This window comes from Grammomys surdaster, unplaced genomic scaffold (assembly GCF_004785775.1).
Source record: "Grammomys surdaster isolate TR1022 unplaced genomic scaffold, NIH_TR_1.0 217, whole genome shotgun sequence".
In the NCBI taxonomy this organism is placed as follows: Eukaryota; Metazoa; Chordata; class Mammalia; order Rodentia; family Muridae; genus Grammomys; species Grammomys surdaster.
This window is the reverse complement of record NW_021604662.1, coordinates 2,929,846-2,950,635: the sequence shown is the minus strand read 5'-3', so window position 1 is coordinate 2,950,635 and position 20,790 is coordinate 2,929,846. Positions and strand designations below refer to the sequence as shown.

Here is a 20,790-nt window from a genome sequence, read left to right as displayed (position 1 = left end):
GAGAGAGAGAGAGAGAGAGAGAGAGAGAGAGAGAGAAAGAGAGAGAATATGCTACCTGTGGGCATAGTGTTTGTAGAGGCTGAAGGAAGATGTGAACCTCTAGATGTGGGTTCTCTGGGAACTGAACTTGGGTGCTCTGGAAAAGCAGCAAGTTCTCTTAGTCATTGAGCAGTCTTTAGCACCTATACAGTTCTTAAGAAAAAAATCTTAGACTCTGTCCTGGTTGTTTTATCCCAGAGCTTTGCAGTAAGCTGACAGTATTAGAAAATCTTCATAAAGAAGAGAAAAAAATTTTAAGCACTGAAAGAACTTCTGGAATATGAATTTAGGGTAAGCAAGGAAAAGTAGGCTGAATTTAAGGGGGGTTTCTGTACACCATGCAAGAAACTACTCTCATTGAGAAGCTAACAATAAGTCATTACTGAATTGAAAAGTGATTTGCTTTTATGAATTGTGACGATAGTAAGAAGCAACATTATGACTGGATCTGATTGTCTATTTTGGCAAAAATGTAAATCATACCTTGTCTTAGCTATGATAATGATAGGTTGTCATTCTGTTATGTGAGTTTAAATTTTACCTGGCTGTATCTTTTGCTGGTGTAACTCTGTAGCATGTAGAAGTCTTTTTTTTTCCCATTAAAATCTGGTTTTATTACTTTGAACACCACTGAGATTGTTTTCCTGCCAGATGGAGGACTACTGGGTATTTACTAAACTACAAAAATCATTATTAATACTTTTACCAAACTAATTAAGATGGTACTAGGTGATAAATGACTTTTTAGTAAGACCCAAAGGCTGTGAAACAAGCACACAGTTAATTTGAGTTGCCTCCTTCCATAAGCTATGGATTTTGTTGGAAGGACAATAGCCTACAGGTGTTAAAAGATCTGTTTCTAACTGGTTTATGAAAATGAATTAATCACTTCATATGTCACATAATTGTGACATTTATATTTGAAATGGGATTATACAAAAGAGGATTGTTTCACCCACAAACAATCATGCTCAATGTGACTAAAAAAGGAGTCATGGTTCAAAAGAGCTGTAATTCTAGTTACTAGCAACCCAGAATAAATAGGGAACGCTAAACAATTGCAAATTCTGTCTTTAAGTAATGTCTAAAATAAATAGATGAACAATGTTTTGGTTTCTGGTTCATGCCAATAGTGGTTAATAATTGTTATTTATCATGTAAGAAAAAAGTGGGGCTGGTGTGATTTAAAACCTCTATCAGCATTAGAATTTTAGACAGATGATTTTCCACATAATCACCAGTGTTTGTAGTTCCTTATAGTTTTATATATCAGACAACATGGGATTGGGATTTTCCCCTAGATTTTCTGTGTTCTTTGCTATATTTACTTGTCTAAGCAGCCAAGATGGTACCTGCAACTTTACAAAAGTGATATATTTAAAGCTCTCTGCTATTCTTTGACATTTTTCATGTTATTATTGTTTACATGTGTCCTTTGTCTATGCCCTTTGGATTTCAGCTGCAACTTCCCAGATTATTTAAGACGCTGTTCTTACCAAATTATTTACTTGTGTGCAAAATTTACATTAAATGGAAAAGTGATGCAACATTTTTCTTTAGTCTCAACTTGTTCCATTCTTCTAACCCTGCCTTCAACACAGGCTTGTATTCAAATTACATCATTTCCTTGCCTGCAAGATACCTGGATGCTCTTAAAGATAAAATGTGCACCTTTGGAGTCTTACAATAACTGAGCACCTTGGGGGCACCTTCTCTGTACTGTATTAGTAGTCATTATTCAGCCTCTCTGCCTAGATAAGTCCAAGCACTGGGCTACGTAACTTCAACATAACCTGCACAGCTCCAAAATTGCCAATGGCATGCAAATACTGTTATATTTTAAAATGTAAGTTTAGCACGTATTTTTTCAGATGTTCTAATTTGAAAAGCATAAATATCATATCCAGATAGACTAATATATATTGTACTTACATGATAATAGATTGAATCTCTTTCTGCTTTGGTTAAAAGACCTAAATTTTGTTTTGGATTTCTAAGACTAAGTTAAATATATGTGTAAATTAAAGGAAGGTACTGATAAGTAATCTCCAAAATAATGAAAAAGAGAACATTATGATTTTATTAAAGAAACGAGTGCACAAAGAATGTGTGACTGGAAAGGCTATCTTGTAACAGCCAATGAGGAAATCAGCGAGATCAAGGGATAAAGCTTTTGAAAGTCCCTACCATTACAAAGGAGTTAAAAGACACTCTTGGCAAACTTTAAGCCATATTAATCAAGGTAGTATTTCAGTGTTACAACAAATAATTTCTGAATTAAGTATAGTTTTATATTGTCTTATACTTTAATGATTTATACCCCTTAAAAGTTGTAGAGGCTGAAATAATTAATAATTTAATTTAAGGACACTATTAAAAGGCCGATACCCCAGTAAGCTTTGAAACCGCTAATTGGGATAATAGGAAATTACTTGTCTTTCCCCAAATGTCAGTGAAGTAGGTCAGGATAATTAATATGCATGCTGACTTTTCAGTCAAAGGAAAACAAGACATGTCTCATCTGTGTACTTTTAGTACCATCTATTTCAGTCTGAGAAAATTGTCACAGCATGACTCAGTTAAATAACTGAATTTCAAATAAGACAAAAGGTAGTTCAACCACGAGCATAGAGATTGCAGTCTGTTCTGTGGAAAGCTAAATTTCACAACCAGGAGGAGATTGAAAATTATTCAGAGTTATGGATTTAGGTACCTCGTGCTCCTTGGAGTTCATTGCAAACATGTGTCATTTATTGTACAACATTACATGAGGTGAGACAAAATAAATGGTATAAAAGGAGTTTGGTTACTGATACTTTCTTGTGCTTAAGTTATAAAACAGTTTATATTTTCATGTTTTCTATTACCCATTTAGCTCCCCTGCTAAACACTTCTTATTTTAAACGTTTGGGCAAAATTAAAAAAAAACTATTCTGAGCCAGAGATATAATACTCAATTACCCTGCACATGATTAGTATACATTTTTTTTAGTAGATCAAGCTGAGTGCTGCCCTGAAGCACGATAGCACTACACTACTGAGAGACTTTGATCTTCGCAAGTTTGCTTTGCTTGTCAATCTGAGTGTCTATATAAATGAGTGCTCTGTGTTAGAGGATGTACATTTAAGTGTGATGCTGACATCATGGCCATGGCTTTTTGTTCTCTGTATAATTTCTGTTTCTAGCATAATACCCAGCAGTTTGGTTTGAATAAGCGACATTCATAGTTATTTCTAATGACCAATTCACACAATGCATGATTATGACATCCTCAAAGTAGATTCTAAATAGACTGAGCCACCAAACAAAGAACATCCATAGGGTGGAACGAGGCCCCAAGCACATATGCGGCAGACATGCAGTTCAATCTGTATGGTTGCATTGCCTGGCCTTAGTGGGAGAGGATGTACCTACCCTGGCAGACTTAATGCACCAGGGTCAGGGGGGTATTCCCAGGGAGGCACTCTCTCAGAGGAGAACGGGATGGGGGAAGGGTCTCTGTGAGGGGGTACTGTGAACAGGCAGTGTTTAATGTAAATAAATAAAAAATGGTGAAGTTATCTGTCTTCTAAAAGAAATAACTGATTTTTAAAGTGAATCTTTTCCAAATGAAACATTTATCATGTCATATAATTCTAAATATTTAGAATGCAACAAAAAATCAGTCACCATCAGAAAGGTGAACATATATTGCACTGAATAAGAAAAGTCTTCTGTGCAGAACGGAATGTTGTGCTCCATGCAGAACAGTTGGTAGTGCATGAAAAAAGTTAAGTGAGGAGATTTGTGGAGTACCCTGAAAGAAATAGACGGGGCCTCAAAATTACTACATGACCATTTTTAGTGTGGTGAGTCACAATGAAATCGCCATGGACTGTCCCACAGTATTGAACTATGATGACAAAATGTGTAATATTAAATTTATTGACAAACTCATTAGAACTGCTGTGCCTTGCCACGTTTATTCTGTAAACAGCTCACTGAAAATGATGGACAGTACTAAATAATTATGCATTTAATGCATCTGTAAACTAAACTTAAAAGATTCCATCAACATAGGGGTATATCAGAATATAAATCCTATACACAAAACAATAAAAAGAGGACCCTTGAGGAAAAAATATCAAAAGCCATCTAACAAGAGATGCTCTGTTGGCTGTGGAGACCTGAAGAAAGGGTAGGTCTGATACCATGTTCTAGACATGATTGCTCCTCCTACCTTATTCGCAACATGATGACTAGAACAAACTCTTAATAAGTAACTTAAAAAAAAGAGAGAATTGGTGACTTTGCCTACAGAATTGATAGAAAGTTTTATGAACAAAATTTTCTACTTCAGAATTTAATACCCTTTAATTGGCTAAGATGGAGTATTTTCCTTCCCTAGGGTTTATAGAATAATAAACAAACCTCATATATTTATGTATAGCTGTTGTAAAGCACTTGGATGAGAATCAAAACAAATTTTGTAACTAATACTTAAAATTGAGAAAAGTTTGTTAATTCTGCTAGGATGAGTCTTACATACTCTTTTCATAAGAATCTTCTATAATCTCTGATAGATACAGATGTTGGGAGGGTTTGCAGCTGAAGGGGCAGCCTTGACAGCCATATCTTTTGTAATGTTCTCATGGACCCTGTGGCGAAAATATACTTTATACTGAAAATGTCTAAGCATGTGAATTTGATTATAAATTATTTTTATATTTTGTTGGTGGAAGAGAGAATTCCCATCAAGTCATGTGAGCAGAAGAGGCTCCTTGCTAAAACAACCAACTGTCACACTGACAGAGTCCTGCCTGTTAGTAACTTGTAAGGTATGAGTTGCTTATTTTTCCACTAGTGGTAATGAATAACTTATGCTAAAATATCCTATAATCAAAGTCTCATATATTTGACTGACAGGGTGCATGTTACATTTTATTTGTATTTTCAAAAAGAGGAGGTCAATACATCAAAGAAACCAAATAAATAACTTGTTCAATCATCATTGGTTCCAGTCAACTGTACTAATTTGCTTAATTTGTAGAATGTAATTCACCTACAATCTTTTCATTTTACAGTTAGGACTTATAGCCAGACATTTGATAATTTAAATAACTGAGTTAAAGCTTTTCCCTTAAATAAATTGGGGTTATGGACCAGTGTTTCATGGTAGTTATAAAGAGAAGCTTTGTATTAGCACATAGACTGCATTAACTCTGAAGTTGCTATGTACCTGATGATGATCTCAAATTCCTGATCTTCCTGTCTCTAAATTCTGTGTGTGTGTGTGTGTGTGTGTGTGTGTGTATGTATGTACCACTATGTCTGTCTAAAAAAATATTTTTAAGGTAAAACACCCCAGAATTACTAGAAAAGTTACTGAATTATCTTCTTTTTCTTTTGAGTTGATACCCATAAATAGAGTTTTATAACCAATGTACATCAACAAAAAATCTGGATGCTTCCACCAAACTGGTTTCTAGAAAAAGCCAAGCAATTTGGAATGGCATATGCTATATGAACCTTTTTTTGGGGGGGGGGATATGCTTTTTGAACTTTTTCACTGACAGTGAGAGGAAAGATATAAATATATGTGTGTAAATGTTGGTATGCATGTGTGTATTTAGTTATTCAACTAGGGTTTTGTTGACACCTACTCAAAACATTTACAGTTTCTTGACCAAAATTCATGGGCAATCACTATGGACTGGCAAGATCTATGCATGAAAGTAAAAAAAAAAAAGTAGGGAAGAGAAGAAGGTAAAGAAATGAAACCTTTAACCTCAAAAAGCAAACAGGGAGTTGGGAGAAAAGGTATTTGTTCTAGTGGCATTTGTCTTGGTTCATAAATTAGGGAGACCTAACTTCCTATCCAGCAAGACCATTTTTATTTTTTTAAAGGGAAACAACCTTCAAATAAGAAGTTAAAAGGCTATTACTGTGTACACAGGCTAAGAATTTCCACAAACATACTTACTTTTCTCTCCAATGTTTTCTCCTGCTGCTTCCTCTTCTTCCTCCTCCTCTTCTTCTTCCACCTCTGGTGGCTGTATGTCATCTTGTGGGTCACAGGCACTAACTGGTGCATTCAGACAGCAATGGTTGAACCCGCTATCTCGAGGCAGAGTAAAACTTCGAGGCTTGCCCCCATTGCCATTTAACACTTGCATCCTCTCGCTCTCAGCTAACGGGTATGGGCCATAGTGATCCTGGAGGTGGCACTTCTGAGTTGGAAGAGTGGACTGCCGCCTGTGCTCAGGGGAGATGGCTGCTGAGTCAGAGAAGACAGAATCTTCCAGAGGCAGAGTCTGAAGATAGTGTAAGCCTGAACTTGTCAGCGGTGTCTCGATTAAATCCTGCCAGGAGCGGCGCTGGCTGGCTGTCTTGCGAATGGGGGACACAGCACTGCTCCCAGTAACTTCCTGGCGAAACTCCTCATGTGAAGACTGAGACTGAGAGGTCTCTGTGGAGGAAAGCCGGCTGTGTTTTGCTTCCACATAAGGACTGGCACAACTCATCTGTGGAAAGAAGCCCCTCATCAGTTTCCACAGAAAAAACAGATCATTCAGATTGTCAAAGAACTTTCTTTTTGATTTTTACCACAAAGTATTTACTTGGATAGAAATCTTACATAGTCAAGTAACAACTGCACAATTTCACAGATATCTTAAAGTCTAGGCCCCAGCTTATACTTTAAGAGTTAGGAATTCAAATGTCTTGAGATATAGATATAACAGTTGTCCATGAAACATCTGATGCAAAAGTACAAACCTGATAATAATGAAAGTATAAGAGACTTGTAAATGTTTATGTAAGAAACATTTGGCAACTAAACCATTTAAAAATGTTTACATCTTTTGAAATTCTAAAGAAACAGTCCCCATAGGTTCCTATTTCTAGATTTTAGGCAGCTTAGGGGATGAGAAAAAGAGAGAGGCATTTGTATATGAGAAAAAGTTGTCTATAAACAGAGTAACTTTTCTGCTTCTTCATAGATAATTGTCTGTCCCTATGGGTCCCACAGAGAAGCTGTCTTGTGGTCTTGTCAATTCTATAGTAATTTCTGGAGAACTGAAAATAGGGGTGTGGGGGCTTGGGGACAACCTTTTGGAGATGGGGAGGAAGAATGGTATGAGGAACTGTTGGAGGGCAGAATGGGGGGAATAATGAGTGGACTGTAAAAGAAAGGTTGAAGATAATAAAGAAGATACGAGTAGGATGAAATTTTGTTGGGGATTAGCATATAGACACTGTATAGAAACCATAAAAAGGAATATATTTTGTGTCAGAATTAAACTTTGGGAAATATATTATAGCATAAAAGACAAACAAGAAGAAAGAATAGCATCAATAAGATGCTGCAAACAATTTACAGTACAGCACTCCACCTGGCACAAGCCTTACTCCAGCTCTAGAGGCTAGCAGACTACCCCAGATGCTTTTCTGCAAGGAGCTACATTTATTAAACACAAATGGGGTTGAAGTGTCCGCTAGAAGAAATCTGGCTGAGATGAATATGTCACTCCATTTCAAAAATGAAGAGAAACTACTTAGCATCATCCATGGGCAGATTGTTACTTTTTAACATATTGAATGGTATGTTGAATTACAACTAAATAATATGAATAGTTTCTTTCCAAGAAGCTACTGTTAAGCAAGGGGAAAAAGACACATTAAGCAGAAGAACAGTAGAACACTGCGAGTAGACGGGCAATACTGGCAATTGAAAGATTTAAGTGGGACTGAAGGCAAGCAGGTTGGGGAGAGTAAGGGAAAGAGTAGGGTTAAGCAAAAATAAGGATATATTTTAAAAGACACATGAAAGCTTACTTCTTAGTAAGGTAATTAAAAAATAATTTAAAAAATAAAGTCTGGCTCTCCTTTCATCTTTTTAAAATATTCCAAAGGAATTATTCAGATTCTGGTATTTTTTTAAAGAAAGAGAAAATATTAATTACTTGGAATAATACAAAGAGATTGAATTATGTTGACCTTTGTCACATAAACTAGCTTTCTTTTCCTTTGTGGCAGACTAAATCCCAAGATACAGAGAGCTGACTACTTTGGTAACATTACCATTAAATTCAATGGATACATTGGCATACTCTCTCTCAGTAATTCTGATGGGAAACAGACACAAACTGGCATAGTTTTTAAAAAGCTGGATTATTTACCTCAGTAAAAGACTGAGCTACAGTTTATACATAGGGTAATTTATAGATTAAAGCATTCTGTACGAATTCTACAGCACCACAAACATATATATTAAAGCAGACAGCATGGCTATATAAAGCACTTCAGCAACCACTCATTGTTTTTTGCTAATTTGACACAAGCTAGAGTCATCTGGAAAGAAAGAATTCCAATTGAGAAAATAACCCCATCTAATAATTGTCCTGTAGGCAAGTTTGTGTGGCATTTTCTTGATTAATGATTGAGGTGGGAGGGCCCAGGACATTGTGGGTGGTGCCACCCCTGGGCTGATGATGAGCAAGCCAGTAAGCAGAGTCCTACTGTGGCCTCTGTTTCGGTGGCTGCCCTGCCTGAGTTCCTGCCTTGGCTTCCCTCAATGATGGATTTATGATCAAGACTTGTAAAACAAATAAGCCCTTTCTTCCACAAACTGCTTTCAGTTTTGATATTTTCTTACAGCAATAGAAAGAAAACTGATATAGCACATGGTAAACGTTGCTGAGCTATACCTCCCGCTCCATAGCACTAATACTTATCAGTTGTTTCTAAATGGCATATAATTAACTTTAGTCCTATGAAATAAATATGATCAACTCATAAATATTTTTCTAAGGAAACTTTTCTGTTGTTTTTAATTCCTTTTAATCTGACAAATTCATTCTGCCAAAAATCTATGGTGCCTAAATATTTTTTGTAAACATAAACATATTTTCTTACTGATTTCAGATGACAAATTTTCTTTTCCCCAAGAAATCTTGTTTGACAAACAATTTAATATAGTTTTTCAGTTCAAAGCATCCTTCTATGTCCTTAGTACACTGATATTTCACTTACAGAGGGAGGCCGTGGATATGTGTCATAGGGGGGTGGAGGGCTGTCTTGTTTTGGTGTTGATGGAGTATCTGCTTCTTCTTTGTCACTCTCACTCCAGTAATCTGAAAGTTTACACACATGGACACCTCAACATTTTATACGTACTTATAGCTGTATTTCTCAAGAAAAGATAAAATCATTTAACCAAAAAGATTTTAATTTATTTACTACATTGCCCTACCCAAGAGTTACCAGTTTCATTTTAACCTAATCACAACCTCATTAAAATTAATGACAAATAGGAAGTCTTAATATCGTAAGTACTCTATAAGACAAATTATGTTTAGGCTACATTTGATTTTAGATCAGATTACCCAGAATCTTTAAGTAATAAATGCCACAGGATGTTTCTGAAAGTATACCACATTACTGTGATGACTACTAGAGAGAAAAGCAATATACCATATGCTGCTATGTATCTCTGCTGATATAAACACCTCCAAAATGAATGTTCTAAATCCCCCTTTTCTGGCTTCAATTCTTTGGTTATTTAACAATTGCTACTTTCTAGAGTCAAACTGGCATGAATCTTGGAAAGACATGACAAATCCTCAATCTTGCCAAACAGACACACAAATTGCATACCAGCTAAATTGAGCTACAAGTACCAAATTTCCACAATTACTTAAAAGGTAGGAAATACAAGCCAGTAGACAAAGTTACTTGGCAGACCTGAGACAAGAGGGAAGATAAACCTGAGAGGTATATTAATATTGTTAGTTAAATCCAACAAACGACCAACAATCAGAATCAGTTTTACTCTCTCAGCCATAACTGCTGTGTTGATTCTTTATTGTGAGTTCCAAGTGAAGAGCTAGGACAGTGTTAAAAGACTCATGTCAGCTTGACTCTAGAAAGAAGCAATTGTCAGAAATTGTTAGATTCTAGGCAGGAAATAATAGAGCTGGATTTGAACTAAGGCATTACATTGATCCAAAGCTCTGAGGATTAAATTTCTGAGACTCTTGTTTGACACATCAAGAAAATTTAATGTTAAGTATAGTGGAGTCATTTAATCTCCCTTACCCACTCCTGATTTTTAACTCTAGTTACTATGAATAGAAAGTCCCTATCAATGGATACGGGATATAAAATAAACTGCCAAATTCTATTCAAGCCTTTAAACTCAAGGACCCTGACAATCCCCACTGAGAAAAAAAAATACAAAATGTCTAATTAATCTTAATTAGATACCTGTTTATCTCCCTTAAATTAAAAACAAAAATCAATGGGAAACTGGTCATAGGAGCACACAACTATAACTCCAATACTCAGGAGGATGACCTAGGATTTAAGGTTTGAGCTAGCTAAACCTTATCTAAAAAGTCCAGTGGAAAATAATAATGGAGATACTGGACAATAATCACCAATATAACTAAGGCCTCTCTCAAAGATTGACACAGATGCTCAGAAACAGAGCTAGTAAATGATTGTGAACAAAGCATGACTGATATTCAGAAGCAATTCTTCACCATATAACTTCTCCCTACATGTAAGCTCTTATAGGTATTATTTAACTTCATTGGGTCTATGTTATAATCTGTAAAGAGTAGCTAGTAATAATAACTGACTTCCAGAGTTGTATACATGTGAGTACTAAATAAAGTAACATATATTGAAACACTTTGTACTGTGAATACATTCAAAAAGTATTAGGAGCACTTATCTTCTTGGGTATATTTTAGATTTTATGCCAGGACAGTCAGATATAGATCATTTATACAGAGATTCTTTTTTTCTTTTGTAGCATTTTTGAACAATGAAGAATAAAACCTAGAGTCCCAGGGTCTGCACAGTTTTGTGAGTTCCTGAAAATTCTCTGAGATGTCAGCATTCACCTCTCCATATCCGACACAAAATAGTGAGTTTGTTATCATCTTTCCACCCTTATCCATCCCATTGTTTCCAATAATGCTGTCTGAGTTTATCCTCAAGGTTTGCATTGATACCTTGGGATCTTGGTACACTAATACTTCAAGTGGCCCTCCTGAGCACACTGGAAGAGAGATGATTAACATTTTATCCAGAGCTCCATGGCCATTACCATATGTAAGAGATCCGAAGTGTTTATTTTTCTTCCTCAGATAAATTAGGAAAAATGTTAATCTCAATTTGATGTAATTCTTGGCTAATTAAAAAGTAATAGCAATATAAACATTTGCTGGTTTGCTTAAGAAAGGTGGGAATACTGCTCTACAAATTAACTACTTGTGCTAAGCTATGAGAAAGGCAGAAACAATGCTAGAAAAAGGCAACACTGTGTAGAACAGTCAGAGGGTGGACTGGGAGGGGAATAAAATTTAGAGTTTAAAATAAATAAATAAATAAATAAATTTTAAAAATGTCAACACTGAACACTCAGGCTCTTTGAGAACGTTTGAAATATTGTACAAACCATCATCACTTAGTGGATGAAACTAATCTGATATTTTTTAAAGAGCAAATAGATTTTTAGCTTTCAAAATTATATAAACATATATTTTAAAATGTGCCTTGCAATGATACCAAATTTTGTGTTCTTATGAACAAACATGGCCATCAGTAGAAGAGGGAGACTCCCTTTTTACTGTCATATGTTGAAACAAACGACATGTTTTTAAAACTTGCTCTTATTTAGAACTGTTAAAGAAATACAATACAGGTCATTGACTTTTATGAGATTAAAACTTTACAATGACCTTAAGGAATTATCATTTTATGGTAAAATATTGAAATTCCTTTTTTCTAGACTTCTGAGATATGTAGCATATGATCATTATCTATATCCATCGTGCTATACAATAGTCCACAAGAACTTTTACTCTTTATCTAATTATAACTCAGTACTTGTTCATTACGTTGTTTACTACCTACTTAATTAGTCACTGCCTTTAGTTACTGCTACTCTATTTTTAACTTCAAAGAGCTGTATTGTGAATCAAACTTAATTTAAGTACTAAAAATTATACTCAGGAGATGTCATATAGCTATAGAGGAGTGGAGTTGACATGTATATTTCTCAGTTCCCAGTAGAGGACCAAGGAACTTAGCCACATATTAAGTAGGAAGTCTATTATGTTTTTGTGATATTTTTCTACGTATATATTACCCATATTTCCAGCTCTTATGTCTTTATGCAGCCAGGTAAAAACAGCTTTAAAGAGCCACTTTACACATTTTCAAGAACTTTGAAAGGGAAGGCTGATATATTTTTAGTACTCTTACCACAAAAATTAAGATGTAGAAATTCCACCAGGCATAAAGGTGAGGAAGTTAAGCAACTAAGACACATTTACTACTTCATAGTCTTAGATGAGGTTTGCCTGTACATAGTGATTTGATGAAGATTGCCTCTACATTATTTTTAGAATTGTGCAATCCGCTTCCATTCTGTAGATTATAGTTATTGGCTTGAGTCCACATCATTTCCATTGTACAGTTCAGAAAGCACAGACAACCAAAAGTCTTTTAACATTCCCTTCCCAGAAAGATTCAGTTTATCCTTGTGTCCTGGAACCTGTTTTATGTTACTATGTTTCATGTTCTTTATTGCACTAAAACTACATTTCTGAGCAGACCCAGTATAATTGCAGAATAGCCGCTTACATTTTCACACAAGGGTGCCATTGAGGGCTTTTTGCAAAAATAATCTAATAAAATATTATATCTTTGAGGCCATTATCAATATTATATCAAAATTCACTGATAATTTTCTTCAAAAGATTTTCCCTCACTAGCTCTGCCTTTTAATGCAAAAAGTGTAACATGATTATAAAATAAAAGGTATTTCTTTACCTTGTTCTTGTTTAATCCTCTCTCTTTCTGCATATCCTGCAGTCAGCATGTTAATTCTATTAAGCCACCTGGAAAAATAAAGAAAAAGAACCAACAACAATTCATTATACTTGTTAGAAATACTTACTGTAAAATATCTAAAAAATAAAAGAATAACCTCTCTATATAAAATATATTCTTTATTATAGTTGAAAAAAATTGAAGTCTTCAATAGGCAATATTCTAATGTAGTAAAACTGTTCTCATACTGAAGATGTAATTTCAATGGAACAGTTATTTAAAGCTGTTAGTATGTGCAATACAAAAGGGTTTGAAATGGCCAAAGCCCTACCAATTCTTTTCCTTCAAATGTATAATCATGTCAACTATGCCTGCTTGTCTGTTTTTTTTTTCAGATCAAATGCTCCTTTGGAGATACTTATAATAGTCAGTCTAATTTATATAGACAGGAGAAAAGCTTTAGAGCTTACCTATAAAAATAATAGTTTTATTACAAGAGAACAAGTTTTGATTACAGAAGAAATTGGGGAGAATTCACATTTCAAACTACTGTAAATAACTTTGGAATTACTGTTAGAGTTAATGTCCTCATATTGTGGAATAGTCTGATCTAGAAGTATTTTAAATAAACCTGTGTTTAAGAATTTTTCTCTTAAGAACTTATATCCTTTTTAAATAGAAAATAAATTTGTTTAACTGATTCACATATTTAACAATTTTCCAAGTACTGTTATGTGTATATCATATACCTAGCAAATCTTGAAGAGTGGAAAGTTGTATCTCTGATGGGTATCTATTGAAATCTAAACTGCAATTTTAAGAAAAAGTAACTAAGTATAAACCAGTTCAGCATATCAGGCTAAAGAATATATGGAAAGTGAAGGGAGGACTGGAGTCCTAACAGTATAGAATAAAATATTCACTGGAATTCAATAATATATATTTTATACAAATATTCTAGTAGATTATAAATTATAAATCAAACTTCATGATAAAACTTTTGAAAATGACTAGTTATTACAAAAGATTAAATAAAACTTAATATAGGGTTCATTTGTAGTGAGAAGGGTTGAATTTGTATTAGAGGGTAAATCCAACTACTTTTGGGAAAGAGTAGAATAGACTGATGCTGTTATGTAACAAGGATGATGATAACACTAAAAAAAATCATTGACATTTAATCCACTACTATGCATTTACTTCTTGAAAAACACTGACCTTTAAATCAGAATTCTAAAGGAAATGAAGGTTCTTGGGAGGTGAATTGAGAAACTTAGAGTCTTCTTCAGTTTTTCAACTCATCATTTATTCAATATCTATTTGTGTTTAATAACAATTTTTCTGAGATATGGAAATGTATAAGGCATAGACCTTGCTTTCTCTGACTCTAGATTGCTAAAATTCCTAAGACAACTTGGAATTTAAGCTATTATTAGGAAAAAATTCTGTTCATAATAAAAACTCTTGAGAGAATGTCTGAATATCCTCAGGCTGCTTTGTACAGCCTAAAAAAGACAGAATATTGTATAGCTGTTGCTATGTCTTGAATATTCTTGTCTTTAAGCTACAGATGGAACAACCTAACTTATTGATATACTTGGCATCAGTATTATTGGTATTACTATTTGATCTCGTACATTGTTCTGAGAGCAAATATATATGTGTTAACTGATTCCAGAAGTAGTTATTGAGAGCCTGTATGTGCCAGAGATGGTTCTAGACACACAGAATATATAGTATACAAAACAAAATTCCTAACTTCATGATGCTTGAATCTTAACCATGGAGGCGGATGACGAATAGGGATACAAGTAAGCATCTATGGGGAGCACATGCCATCTTTTAAAGCAGCAAGGAAAGTCAAATTTAGAATGTTAGAAGTTGCTGGGAAGTAGGGGAGTCTATGTTAGTTTAGGAGGTCAGGGATACAAAGATTCAATCTACAATCTCTTTGAGAACACTGTTGTGGAAGTTCTTTAATATTAGTCCTATTTTCTGATGCTTTAAAACATGAACATATAAGCAAGGGAATATGCTTAGAGTGACACAGAATAATACAGAAAGCGAAATAAGGTAAGAATTATGGTAGAAATATAGAATACTAATTAAAAATACAAATTAGTAATTACTCACAGTTACAAGGACACACACACACACATACTAAATATGCATATATCTGTGTACACAGATTTTATGGAAAAACTGAATTTAAGGAATGCTTTTATACACTTATCAGTTGGTCATATATATATATTATCATCCCATAGTAGTATATATTTTCAGTAATATATATATTTTCAGTACTATGGTATAATTTAATACAACATAGAAATAATAATGCCTTAAAAGTCATAAAATAATCAGATAAAGCATGTATTGACTATAATTATGTTTATTTAAAGATATATCCTGTCTTGAATTAGGCATGCTTTCAAAGATCAAATAAATCTGTATAGAGGTGCCTTCCCATATCATTAATCTGCATGTTTCTGGCACTGATTATTTTATACTGTTAACAAGTATTTTTAATTGCTTATTGAAAGTATGTATTAGGAATAAGATTAGTAGAGAAAAAAAAACAAGGGGAAACAAAGACATATTGTAATTAAAATTTCTAAATTCATATTTTTGTTTTTGCCATGTAATATCTTGTTTTTTCCATCTATAGTAATTGAGAGTTTTGCTGGGTATAGTAGCCTGGGCTAGCATTTCTGTTCTCTTAGGGTCTGTATGACATCTGTCCAGGATCTTCTGGCTTTTATAGTCTCTGGTGAGAAGTCTGGTGTAATTCTTATAGGTCTGCCTTTATATGTTACTTGACCTTTTTCCCTTACTGCTTTTAGTATTTTTTCTTTGTTTTGTGCATCTGATGTTTTGATTATTATGTGATGGGAGGAATATTTTTTCTGGTCTAGTCTATTTGGTGTTCTGTAGGCTTCTTGTATGTTTATGGGCATCTTGTTCTTTAGGTTAGGGAAGTTTTCTTTTATAATTTTGTTGAAGATATTTACTGGCCCTTTAAGTTGGGAATCTTCACTCTCATCTATACCTATTATCCTTAGGTTTGGTCTTCTCATTGTGTCCTGGATTTCCTGGATATTTTGGGTTAGGAGCTTTTTGCATTTTGCATTTTCTTTGACTGTTGTGTCAAATGTTTTCTATGGTATCTTCTGCACCTGAGATTCTCTCTTCTACTTCTTTTATTCTGTGACTCCTGATCTCTTTTGTAGGTTTTCTATCTCCAGGTTTGTCTCCTTTTGTGATTTGTTTATTGTTTCTATTTCTATTTTTAGATCCTGGATAAATCCATATTTTTATGTCTGTAATTCTGAGATATATAGTATATAATAGGAAGTCTTATATAAAACAAGACTTGTAAATGTATATTGCAATGCTGCTATTTTGGATTAGTCGCTTCTTTTCTTTGATCTACTACTTGAAGTAAGGAAATGAATGACATGGTTTTGGTTTAGTTTCTTCTTTTCTTCTATGGCGTTTAGAACTTTAGAAATATAAGGGAAGAACAGTGATCTCGAGATCCTTTAGAATATACTGTGAACATAGAATAGCAAATTAAGGCTAAGAAAGGTTTTACAATTTATAAAATGCATAGACAATCTCTAAACTAAAATGATTCCAATTAGGATGTACCAGGCTTTAATTCTTACAGGGAGGCAAATGGTACCTAATGTATTCATCCTGTAAGAGCTACTCATTTATACCAGTATTCTTTATTTGGTTATAATACAAAACCTTCCCATGTATCCACAGGGAACTGAGTTTCTTATCTTTTGGCTAAACTATCACAGGCAAAGAACAATAGAATTATAGGATAATTACAGCACCAAAAATAGAGAACCACAAGTCCTCTATTATATACAGGTGAATAAACATTCTCACTTTTAGTGCAAGGAGAAAGATCTCTGAAATTCTTACTGCTGGTAAGAAAATTTAAGTATAGTAAATTATATAAATCATGAATGAGGACATTTCCTTTCTCTGCCACTTCCTTTCACACATCTCTTCTTTTCAAAAGCCATGGCTGTACTTCCAGTTGTCAAATAATTGATTTATAAAAGTAGCTTAAGTGTTCATTTCCTGTGTTTAAGTGTATTCATGAAGCGGCACAATCTTTGTGCTCAAAATGTTTGGATACCTTTTTTTTTTTAAGACATCTACAGAAAAGTAAATGAGGTAAGAGAACAAAAGTACATCAACATTAAAACTCATTGTTACTGAGCTCTTATGTAGCATTTGAAACACAAAAACCCCTACTGAGAGAGTTTTTCTCATTGTATAAAAGGGTCAATTATTTAGTACAGAGAGGTCAAGTTTCTTGCATACAGTTACAGAGCAAATAAGTTTGTAAAGCTGGGATTCTGTTTTGTCTAAAGGGCTACAGTGCTGGTCACTAAGGTTTGCTGCCTCTTCCAAGTGTTGAGAAATTATATAAGTAGTTATAATGAGAACATTTTGATTTTAAATTTAATTTCTATTTTATTAAACAGAAAGGGGGAAATTAAAGGAAAGAAAGAAAACTAACTCAAAAATGGCTAAGACTGAAATGTGAAACAATGTGGTATATAAAGAGAAAAATACATGTATGCTTTCCTTTAGCCACTGAATAACCACAGAGCCATTCAATCAGGTGGCTACATAATCCTGTCCAGTGACAGACGAAAGGTAACAGGAAGAATTATATATTTGTTAGACTTCAACTATTGAAATGGATAATCTATCAAATATAACTTAGTACCTGAATAAGCCAGGTTTTGCGTACCTTTTTTGGCATTTTGAAATACATGTTAAGACCTATTCCTAAAATTTAACATGTAAAAAAAACTATTGTGGTAATATTTTAGATTTATATGGGTTATGATACTTTTGATGTAAAACTGACAGTCAAAAGGTTGACTGTCAACTTTTGTTTAAAATACACATTTAAAACGGTTATTCTTTATTATTATTTACATATAAATCATATTGTGTATAGATGGAATTTAAAACACATATTAAGCAAATACTATTTTTAAAAATTAGGTATGATCACACGGAAATATGGTTGAACTATTCAATTTTCATTCAACTCATGCAGAATCTACAAAAGATTCCGTAAAGATTACTGAAGACAAGGCTGGGAGCTTGAATCTTAGGCCTAATTAACTAAGTCACTTGAGATGGAAATAGAACTTACCTGTTCATGTCATCAAGATGTTCAGCAGCAAAATAAAAGCTTTTGATTTTAGGATGGCAGGCTTTGAATGCACTGTGAACAAACCCACAACAAATAAGTCACATTTATGTTTCTGCAAATTGTAAAAAGGTTTTAATTCATATGCATTTCCAAAATTTTATTAAAGTTGGGAGAGAGGAAAGAATGTGATCAAAATATGTTGTGTCAAAAAATTCTAATTTTTAAGCTGGGTTTGGCACACACTTTTAAACCCAGCACTTGAGAGGCAGAGGCAGGTGAATGAAATCTCTGAGTTTCAGGTAAGTTCCAGGACAGCCAGAGCTTGACAGTGAGACCTTGTCTTTGTTTTTATTGGTTATTTAAAAGACACTCTATGCTGTTTATTATTAACACCATCATCACTTGTGTTTCTATGTGTGTGTACATGCAGAGGGAAAAAACTAGGAGCTGATTCTCTCTATCCATGGATTCTAAGACTGAATTCAGGTTATCAAGCTTGCATGTAAACTGCTTTATCTTGTTGCCTCAAACTAAAGTTTTATGGATAAAATTACTACAGTGACTAACCTAAGTTCACATATGTAATGCTTCTGTCATGATGACAGAAACCAATATAATTCCATGTTATATCCTCAAAACTGTTTTCTTGTAATGCCAGTTTGAAAGCACCACATAAACAATCTACAACTTAAAATCTAGAAAATTACAAAATAAATTATTCACCCCGCCCCCCACATTCTCCATATAAAAGTAACTTACTATTTCTTGCGGCATTCACTGGCTCTATCGATTTTAAATTCAGGCAGACTGATGAATCCTTCTGCTTTTTCGTCCTAAAGAAGCAAGATTTCTGTTTAGTCTATTACACCAAAGAGGTCTGAAGTTAATTATTCTGTGTAAGTATGAGTTAGATATTTCCAGTAATAAATGTACTGCTCATTTATTTTGTAATTCCACTTATGTTCCATAAATTCTACACATCCGTAAAGCAAAGGAATATTTGAAAATTCATAATTTTAAAAATTAAAAAAATCCCTGACACTATTAATGATACTCTGTTATTCTTACAGATTCTAGCATAACTGTCTTCTGAGAGTTGCCACCCAGCAGCCAATAGAAACAGTTGCAGAGACCCACAGCCAAACATTAGATGGAGCCCAGGGAGTCTTATGGAAGAGTTAGGGGAAGGATTCAGGTACCAGAAGAGGATAAGGACTCCACAGGAAGACTTACAGAGTCAACTAACCTGGACCCTTAGAGGCTCCCAGAGACTGAACCAAAGAGTATGCATGGGCTGAACCAAGGCCCTCTTGCACATATTCAGCAGATATGCAGCTTGGTCTTCAAGTAGGTTCCCCAACAGTTGGAGATGGGAGTTATCCCTGACTCTGTTGCTTGTCTGTGGATCCTATTTCCCCAACTGGGTTGCCTTGTCTGGCCTCAGTGGGAGAGGGTACACTGTGACTTGATGTGCTATGTGGGGGAATTCCTCCTTCTCAAAGGAGAATGGGAGTGGGAATGGGGAAGGAGCTGTGTGAGGCGGGAACTGGAGGAGAGGGGATCTTCGATCAGGATGTAAAGTGAATAGATAAATTAATGGAAAAAAGAAAAAAATATTATTTTTATATTAAAATGAGGATAGAAATAATTTGCAAATTAAAACATGTTTTGTAAAAATTTTGTGGGCTTTGGAAGTCATTCAGTGGTAGATACTCATTTGTGCAGGATGTATTGGTCATTGCATTAGAATGTAAACAACAACAAAAACAATACCAAAAATAACAAAAAGAGATAAAAGAAAAGAGCATTTCAGGCTAGATATACAAAAATAACTGAACATTTTAAAAAGCTTCATTTATTTCATGTGTATGACTAGTATCAGAATGTATGTATGAGTATCATGTGTATGTGTGTTGCCTAACAGAGGTCAGAAGATAGCCCTGGATCTCCAGAAACTGGAGTTACAGATGGTTGTAAGCCATCATATGGGTGTTAGAAACAGAATAAGTGCTCCTAAGTGCTGAAAAATCTCTCCCACCCCGTTTTCTATTACTTTTAATATTTAGATATAAAATATAGAGATGTTTACCAATTCAAAATTTTATTTCTTTATAATAATTTGTTATTAATTTTGAATGATTTTTCTACATAACAACAATTTTGTGAATTCAATAGTTCAGAAATTAAGTATGCCATCTTGATTTTCAAATGTGTAGTTTCAGATACATCACACATACACACTTACACATTAGTTTTCATTTGAAAAATTTGATAAAATTCATAAATCCTCATCTCTTTAATACTGGTTAATAATACAACAAAGGAAAAGTATCCAAAATATTATATTTGTCTCATTTTAAATCAAGTATAATGTGATTTGATGGCTAAACTTTCAGTTACTGTGTCCCTTGCCTTGTTTATGACAAAGATTCATAGACTTTTACTATTCTAAACTTTTTTTGATCTGCTAACCCAGCCCATAACTTCTTATATATCAAAATTAAGTAAGATTACACTCCCTCTGCTGTATAAGTATTGGAGCCCTCATATAACATGGGGGGGCGGTGTATGTTGCCTGGTTGGTGGCTCATTGTTGAGGAGAAAAGATGTACCTAACCTTTGAGAGACTGGAGGCCCCAGGGAGTAGGGAGGTCTGGTCGGAAGGGGGTGGGGACATCCTCTTGGAGACAGGGGTTGAGGGGGAGGAACCATGGGATGAGGAACTGTTGGA

At 34.3% G+C, this 20,790-nt stretch overlaps 1 protein-coding gene across 1 annotated transcript in view; it reads right to left on the bottom strand.

Annotated features, from left to right (window-relative positions):
• Cnksr2 (connector enhancer of kinase suppressor of Ras 2) overlaps positions 1-20,790 on the bottom strand; it is a 185,811-nt gene that overhangs the window by 26,783 nt on the left and 138,238 nt on the right. Inside the window, exons 16-20 of the mRNA XM_028772673.1 lie at positions 18,819-18,892; positions 18,060-18,131; positions 12,866-12,933; positions 9,053-9,153; positions 6,003-6,543 (exon numbers count right to left, since the gene is read on the bottom strand). Of these exons, the coding sequence (XP_028628506.1) occupies positions 6,003-6,543; positions 9,053-9,153; positions 12,866-12,933; positions 18,060-18,131; positions 18,819-18,892 (856 nt within the window). The remainder of the gene's footprint in view (positions 1-6,002; positions 6,544-9,052; positions 9,154-12,865; positions 12,934-18,059; positions 18,132-18,818; positions 18,893-20,790) is intronic.